The 8,490-nt window shown below is 48.8% G+C and overlaps 1 protein-coding gene across 8 annotated transcripts in view; it reads left to right on the top strand.

The window, feature by feature from the left end:
* LOC102372575 (cytochrome P450 2C5-like) overlaps positions 1 to 6,080 on the top strand; it is a 13,031-nt gene extending 6,951 nt beyond the window's left edge. For all 8 annotated transcript variants that reach the window (XM_014522945.2, XM_014522943.2, XM_014522944.2 and 5 more), the window contains 4 exons: positions 1,872 to 2,013; positions 2,482 to 2,669; positions 4,590 to 4,731; positions 5,554 to 6,080. In XM_014522945.2, the coding sequence (XP_014378431.1) occupies positions 1,872 to 2,013; positions 2,482 to 2,669; positions 4,590 to 4,731; positions 5,554 to 5,747 (666 nt within the window). In that variant the 3' untranslated portion in view covers positions 5,748 to 6,080. The remainder of the gene's footprint in view (positions 1 to 1,871; positions 2,014 to 2,481; positions 2,670 to 4,589; positions 4,732 to 5,553) is intronic.
* The last annotated feature ends 2,410 nt before the right edge of the window (positions 6,081 to 8,490 follow it).

Below are 8,490 nucleotides of genomic sequence, written 5' to 3'. Positions count from 1 at the left end.
TCATGCATCTGCTGATGCATGATAAAGTGCCATTAGCTTTTCTGATGGCTTCATCACACTGCCGACTCATGTTCATCTTGGAGTCCACTAGGACTCCAAGATCCCTTTCCACTTCCGTTCCACCAAGCAGGTCATTCGCTAGGCAGTAGGTATGCTGGACATTTTTCCTCCCTAGGTGCAGCACTTTGCATTTCTCCTTGTTGAATTGCATTCTGTTGTTTTCCGCCTACATGTCCAACCTGTCCAGGTCTGCTTGTAGTTGTTCCCTGCCCTCCGGGAACCGTGTAGTCATCCAAGTCACAGCCTCTTAACTTGTTTACCAGTATGGGGTGGGATACCGTATCGAAGGCCTTCCTGAAGTCTAAGTAAACGACATCAACCCCTACTCTTGCATCCAGGCGCTTTGTAACCTGGTCATAAAAAGAGACTAGATTAGTCAGGCATGATCTACCTGCTACGAACCCGTGCTGGTTCCCCCTCAGCATAATTTGTCCTGCCGGGCTCTCGCAAATGTGAGCCTTGATAATTTTTTCGAGACTGCCTAGGATGGAGGTGAGACTGACTGGCCTATAGTTGCCTGGGTCCTCCTTCCTCCCCTTCTTGGAAATGAGGACCACGTTGGCCCTTTTCCAGTCCTCTGGGACCTGGCCCGTGCGCCACGAGTGTTCAAGTATTACCGCCAGTGGCTGGGCAATGATGTCAGCCAGTGCCTTCAGTACCCTCGGATGGAGCTCATTGGCATATTATAAATTATTACACGTGACCCACAGCTGGCCCCAGCCTCCAGCTTAGCCTGTGGACTAACACTGCATGCTTAAGGAATATCAGGCCCTAACTAAAAAATTTTGCCCTGAGAAGGGCCAACTTTTTGGCTCTGAGGTTTGGTGTAGGGGCAGCTTCATGGGGAGATCTAGGGTTTTGGAAAGGCGGGTGCAGATGGTGTGGTGCATCATCACATATAATACAACACATATTTTTCTCCAGGTAAAAAGCAACTAGAAGTTTTGCTAGTATGCTGGGGGTCTAGGGCTATATTATTGCATTGAAGATTGAAGCAAAAACAAGTACAACTTTAATGACTTAAAAACAGTCTGCAGCGCTGTGAAATAGGACCTATATTACCAGAAGCAGCTAAATGACAGCAGAATTGCAGAAAAAAGGGTAGTTTAACTAGTGGAACATCAAGGCCATTAAAAAGGAGAGAGGGTCATTAACACGTGTGGAATGAAGAGTTTAGAAGGAATCAGGCAGATTATAATGAGCCATGAAGACAAGTGACTCCCTTACTGGTGCCTGAATAGAAATGCTGCTGCCACTGCTGGGCAGTTGGTTTTCAGCTTTGGGTGGAGCAGGAATCAAAGTGGGGTGCAAATGCATCAGTGCGCCCTGCTGGATCCACCCTGGACAACTTGATCTGTCTGTACAAATGGTGATGCTGCAGCTATGTCACCATAGCAACGTGCTCCCTCACAATAGCACATTGCTATGGCGATGTAGCAGCTAAAAAATAACCATGTGCCACCAGTGCAGTGCAGTAACAACGGTGCCATAGGGGCATGTGCAGATAACTCCTATCCCATAGGCTTGTGGTGAGTCCAAATAGCTATTCACAGCACTTGTTGTTATCCTCAGCACAAAGTAGTTTCTGAAGAGCCAGGAGATCCTTTTATTTGATGACATCTGAGAAATCCACATATCACTGATAGCTGGATGAAACTCAGGGCTTGCCAAAGCAGACACTGAAATCAAAAGAAGCTCTATCTCTGCTGCCTGTACCTATAGGGAGAAGAAAAATTAGCATTTTGGGAATGCTGTGCCGCCCGGTCACCATTTACAGGTTTACTTTCTCTGTACCTTTCGTATCCTTACAGGAAAAGAGCACTCCCTGGAACGTATACACTGATCAGAACTTGATCGGGTCGGTGTTCAGCCTCTTTGCTGCTGGGACAACGACCACCAGCAGTAGCCTTCTCTTCTGCCTCTTGGTGTTGGTAAAGTTCCCACACATTCAAGGTATAAAGAACAAAGGAAGTATTCTCTTTTAGTAGCCTTAAATTATGATATGGCAAGGGGGAAAAAGTCAGATTTTCTCACTTTGCTGTGCTAAATGCAGCCTGAAATTACTTAAGAAGAAAGGGGTCCTAATAGACATTGCTCGCACTTCTTTTAGCTATGAGATATAACCTGGAGTATATTATATGTAAATCGTTGCAGGATCAGGTCCTGTAAAGACAAACGCAATTGGACAAAGTTATAGAAGCAGATGGCGTGTCCTTTACTCCAGCAATACTATGTTATGGGCTGTATGAATAAACACTGAGCCAGAGCTCTGGATTCAGTGGTGTCTGCAAGGAGTTAAAGCCAGACCCCTCAGTCCCTTTTAGATATTTTGTGGTATGACAATTCACACAGTGCCAAGGGGAGATGAGTGGAGTCCCTTGCTCTATAAAGTGTAACAACTCTCAGTCTTATTCTTTTCAGCTAAGATCCATCAAGAGATCGATGAGGCACTCAGTACAAACCATGTCCCCAGCATGGAGGACAGGGTGAGGCTGCCCTATACCAACGCAGTAATCCATGAGGTGCAGCGCTACCAGCCTATACACAATGAAAACTTCCCCCGAGAAATGACTCGGGACACTGTGTTTCGGGGCCACACAATCCCAAAGGTGACGGTGTCTTACTGGATTGTCTGAGGGTTCAGTGGGGGGATATGGCAGGAAAGTCTTGTATGGGAGTCCTGTTGACTCTTGAATTGATTTTGTATTATAAATGCCCTGGCTAGTTCAAGTCCCAGGCAATGCTGGGTGAGTGACCTCTACAGCACACAGGGCAGTGTAAACAAGATGACTAACTGCTGATTTTGGCACGTTTGCTTCCCCTGGTTTGGAGTCTCTCCCTCACAGCCTCCCCACTATAGCTGAGATCGGCACAAGTGCCTAGCTGGACCTGCCTGGTAGGGCAGTGTGAAGCTTTGGGTGGTGATTCGATTCGGAGGAGATTTGGCCCGATTTAGTGGCCGAATCTCTAAATCCGAATCAAATCAGGGGACCAATTTAAAGGTCCGAATCAATTCAAAGTTCTCCAAATCTTTGGCAAGATTCAGAGAGCTTTGATGATTTGGGCAGTCCCCGGTGGCTGCAGCAGGGAGCTTCAGCCACTTGGAGCTGGTAGGTACTAGGGGAGTGGGAGGGTGGATTTGGGAGGGGACCATGGGGGACCCTCTGCCAGCCCCCCCTGGCCCCCACCCACTCCCAGCCCCCTCCGGGCAGGGGGTGATCCCTGCTGCTCCCCACTGCCCCACACTGCACAGGGGGCTCTTCATGAGCCCCCTTGACCCCCTCCTGCTCCCCTGGTCCCCCACGGCTGCCCCGCCTGCCAGGGCTCTGGCTCTTTAAGAAAAAAAAAAGCCAAGAAAAGCCCCAGGACTCACGGCTCCTGGTGCAGCCTCGGGGCAGCAGCCTCAGCAGGCTCACAGCCTCAGCAGCAGCAGTGAGCCCCAGGGTTTCTTCAGGTTTTTTTTTTTCTTAAAGGGCCGGAGCTGGCTTGTGCAGGGCACTCATGAGGGGGCTGGGGGAGCAGGAGGGGAGGGGTGGTTCAGGGGCTCATGCAGAGCCTCCCATGCAGCATGGGGCAGTGGGGATCGCCCCCTGCCCAGCAGCACCTGCTGAGCTGGGGCTTTTTTTCCCCCAAGTGCTGGGAACTGGGAAGGGCAGGGCAGCCATGGCCGGGCTGGGAGAGGGGCGGGGGATGGGCCTGGCCGATTCAGAGATTCGGCCAAATCAAATCGAGACAGTGATTTGAATCCCTGAATTGAATCACTGTCCCCCGAATCATCCGAATCTGAATCCGAAATGAATAGTAGCCGCTTTTCACAGGCCTACTGCCTGGCTATCTATGGCAGGAAGCAGCTAGACAGGGGTGGGCAAACTGCGGCCATTCTATGTGGCCTGCGGGGCCCCTAAAAAATCAAAGTTAATATTTCCCTGCCCCTGGCTGCCTGTCATGCGGCCCTCAATGCCTTGCCAAACCTCAGTAAGTGGCCCTCCGCCCAAAATAATTGCCCACCCCTGAGCTAGAAGGACATTCTCTGCTTTCCCTTTGTCTGCCAAAAGAGGGCATTCAACTAAACCCATCTATTCCACAACCTGAGGGATAGAGGTGGGCTCTGCTTCTTGGTTGACTTTCCTGACCAGTGTTTTATTATGTCAAGGTGGGAGGAGAACCCTCTCTATTCTAGTCTGTGGGACAGGCACCCAGGGCTTAGTATGGGTGCCTCTAGCAGTTTTTACAATGCTAAATAAATAGATCAGGATATATTTTGGATTTCATGTGACACATCTCTGACTGAGAGTCATGCTCATGCAGAGGGGTAATACAAAGGCTATGCAACAGTTAAGGTCCATTTAAGCCTCTCTCTTGAGTGGGTTGCACTGGCCTATCTGCAGAAGGATGAAATGGTCATGCTCTTTATTGAAGACAAAATGTTCCAGCTGTCCTTTCTTCAGGCTAGTCATCAGCTAAATAATCATATTAGCAATACCATATTTAAAGTGGATTTTTAAGATGTTTTCTTCTCAATTTCACAGGGAACACCTGCTATTCCATTGATAGATTCTGTGCACACTGATCCAGTCCAGTGGGAGACTCCAAAACAGTTTAACCCGGGTCATTTCTTGGATGAGAATGGACACTTCAGGAGAAGGGAGGCCTTCATGCCTTTCTCTGCAGGTAAACAGATTTGCAACTGTCCTATTTGAAATGTCACCTGCTTATGGTTGTACAGCAAATCCATCAGCGGGTCTAATCCTGCTCTCACTGGCCATGTCTACACATGCACTTTACTGTGAACTAGACCAGTTATCTGCAGAGTAAAGTGTCACTGTCTACACATGGGATGCTATTAGGCTGCAGTAAACTAATTAACACTGCTGTTAGATAGTATTACCCAGGACAGTACTATTTTATGGCAGAGTAATTAACTGCGATTAAATGTATGTGTAGATGCTGACTGTGGGCATACATTGTGTCCAGTCAGGTCAGCCAGTAGGGGGCCAGACTCCTGCCTGCCACCTAGTTAAACAGCTTCATACTTTCAGCATCCTTGTGCCCCAGCCAGTCCCGATGCTGCCACTCAGAGCCCAGGATGGAGCAGAGCAGGAGTGGCCCTGGCATCAACTGCTCCACCCTGGCTCAAATTGCTGCTGTCCCAGGAGCATATGTAGATGCTGAGCCTGGGAGTAGTTTATTCCAGCTCAAACTGCTCTGGCATTTATTGCTTCGAATTATTTGCATGTGTAGATGCACCCACTGATGACAAAAGCTAAACTCCTGTAGTGTTGAAGGATATATTACACTACAGAATTAACTGGAGGTTTTTTTTTCAGTGTTGTCCCTAATCCCATTCACCCCATCACAAAAAAACCCTGTCACCTGTGTTTGGTGTTTCTTGCAGCCTAAACTATCTGACTCCCATCAATTTTGGTGAGTTTTGGATGAGAGCAGGGACTGCTTCATGCTCGGTTGTCTGTCTTATTTCCTTTGCTTTCTTAGGAAAGCGGGCATGCCCAGGGGAAGGGCTAGCCCAGATGGAGCTGTTTCTCTTCCTCACCATCCTGCTTCAGAACTTCACCTTCAAGGCAGCCACAGAGGACAAAGACATGGACGTGGTGTCTCTGTGGATGGCTTTGGAGGACAAGAAGTTGCACTACAAATTCCATGCTACCAGGCGCTCAGTATCTTCCTAAGAGGGTAGGGAGCAGGAAGTGAGAGCAAGTCAGGTTCAAAAAGAGAATTCAAAATATGCAAAGAAATGCAGCAAAGTGATGCAAATGCTTAGCTCTGAAATCTGCCAGGGCTCTCCCTCTGTGACATTAATCTGTCTATGTTTCAATTTTTGCAAAAGGGGGAGGACAATGCCATTTTTATCCCATGCCACATCTGTTATTTCTTTTGAGACTGTAAGCTGTATTTGGCAGGCCTGTATCTTTCTATGTGCTTGCACAGCACCTGGCACAATGGAGACTGACTTGGGTGAGGGTCTGTAAATATTCCTGCAATAAAAATACTTCTGATCACTGGCTCCTCCCAAGTGTATTTGCTTGTTTGACTTGTGGCCAGCCTGGACATTGGGCTTGAGGCTGCCTGCATATGGAGTGTGACTGTGTCCAAATCTGGATAGTAGAGCCTTGGTCTTGGGCTGCCCAGCCTGCAAAACTGATGGTCCTGATCATGGTAAATGGCATTAAAGTGATGGCCCTGGTGGATTCAGGGTGCGCCCAAACAATTATTAAAAAATCCCTATTCTCAGATCCTGGGGAACCTCTGGATATGATGTACATCCAGTGCATTTATGAGGATGTGAAACTCTACTTCTGGGCCCAGGTACTGTTGTCAGTGGGAGGGCACACAAAGCTCATGTTGGTAGTCCTGGTGGACTCCTTGGTCTATCCTGTTGTCCTCGGCTATGATTGGGAAGGTTTCGAGGAAGTCTAAAGTAGGCTGCAGCTTCCCTTGACCAATCCAGGCCCCAACCCCCAGTCTAGCAGCAGGCAGTCTTCATAGGGGTAGGAGAAGCTGAGAGTTCAAGGGGATGACCCCAGGAGCCCGCTGAGGAGACAGCCCCAGGAAGAGAGGGCCAAAGCCTATACAGGAAAATAAATGCTGATGGAGTGACATCTGTGATGCACGGTATGCTATAGGGGAATAATGAGACTACGAATACAGCCCAAAAGGCAACTGGTGTCCCGAAGCACTAATAGGGCCCAGAAGGCCACAGTTTAGTGCTTCAGGAGTAAGACTGGGACCAGCTGGGTACAAGAAGGAGCTGGCCAGGGGCCGAAGGCTTACCCTGGGACCCTGGGGGATAGCCTCCCTAGTCAATATAAGATGCATCAAGGCATGGCAGGAAAGGAAGAATAGGTGCATACCCTGAGACCATGTGGCCTAATGGATAAGGCGTCTGACTTTGGATCAGACGATTGAGGGTTCGAGTCCCTTCATGCCTGAAAAATAGCAACCTCAAAACTAGCATCCCAGGGTGCAATAAGAAGCTTTCTCTGACACCAGTCAATGGACAGGCTATTCTACAGCTCACCTGAAAGCCCTGGTAAGCTTCTGATGGCAGGCTTAGTTGTCTGTACACTAATGCCACAAATATGGGAAACAATCAGGAGGAACTGGCCCTCCTATGAACTAACAGTCAATATGATCTCATAGGGATCACAGAGACCTGGTGGGACTGCACCACAGGCATAGTGGGATACATCTTGTATAGGAGGGATTATGTTGGGAAGAAGGGTGGTGGAGTTGATCCCTATGTGAAGGAACATTACACCTCCTTAGAAACAAAGAAGGGCAACTTGAGACCATCTGGGCCAAGATATGGGGAGAGCACGGGGAAGAGGATTTGACGTTGTAATTTTATTACAGACCTCCAAACCAAGAGGAACAGCTCAACCAGAAATTCTCTGGAGAGCTGGCAGAGGCTGCACACTCAGAGCATGGTCATCACGGGGGATTTCAACTACCAAGGCATGTTGTGGGATGAGCACTCAGCTAGATCTGATCACTCACAAAGTTTCCTCATAGTGGTGATACATAGTGGGTGCACAGGGGTACATGTGCACCCCCTGAGAGTGCCGGTGCACGCCCTGATGGCCACGTTCACTGCTTAGGCGAAGGACAGGGGGAGCAGGCGGGAATGCCGGTGCCCCGCCTGCAAGCACCAGCCAATTGCTGTGCTCGCTGCAGCGGCTTTCAGGAGTGGTTGTGGCCGCAGCCACCACCCGAAAGCAGCTTCGGTGAGCACAGCGATCAGCCATCCTGGGATTGCCCAAGGGGACCCCTCCTTCCGCACTGCAGGACCATTTGCAGGGGACCCCCCTCGGTCGGTGGGACTGGTCACAGGGGTGGCACATACCCCCACTGATTAAGGTGGCACCAGTTGCCCATGCTTCCTTACTTGCATTGAGGAGCTCTATCTAACACAAGAAGCCTATTGGCTGACAAGGGACAAGACACTCCTAGACTTGGTTCTGGCCAAAGGGAACGAACTGAGGAGCAAAGGGCAACTGGGTGACAGTGACCATGAGATGATTGTGACAGCCAGAACCAGAGGGATTAATAAGCAATAATATGTGCTTCTTGGAGGCATTTGGTATTTTGCCTAAACAGGTAATATTAGTTAATATTAGCTTATAAGTTTGTAAACTGCAAATGTAACTTGTCTGTCGTAAGTTTAACCAAAATGATAAATTAACTGTTCATGGAACTGACTGGGCCCCATAGGCAAAGCTGTAGCTGTGAGATTAGCTGGCCTAATGGTTTTTTTGCTCAGGGCTCAGCTTAGCAATAAAAACTGGATCTAACTGTTTGGCACACCCAACACATTCCAGGAAAGCATATCTCAAGAAAGCATATTCAAATGAAGCCTAGAAGGGGTTGGAACTTAGGCAGAGCAATGTCAATTTCAAACCTAAAGGTGCTGCA

This window comes from Alligator sinensis, unplaced genomic scaffold, assembly GCF_000455745.1.
Source record: "Alligator sinensis unplaced genomic scaffold, ASM45574v1 scaffold584_1, whole genome shotgun sequence".
Lineage (NCBI taxonomy): Eukaryota > Metazoa > Chordata > Crocodylia > Alligatoridae > Alligator > Alligator sinensis.
Note: the sequence above shows the minus strand (reverse complement) of the source record. Positions and strands in the feature narration are given on the sequence as shown.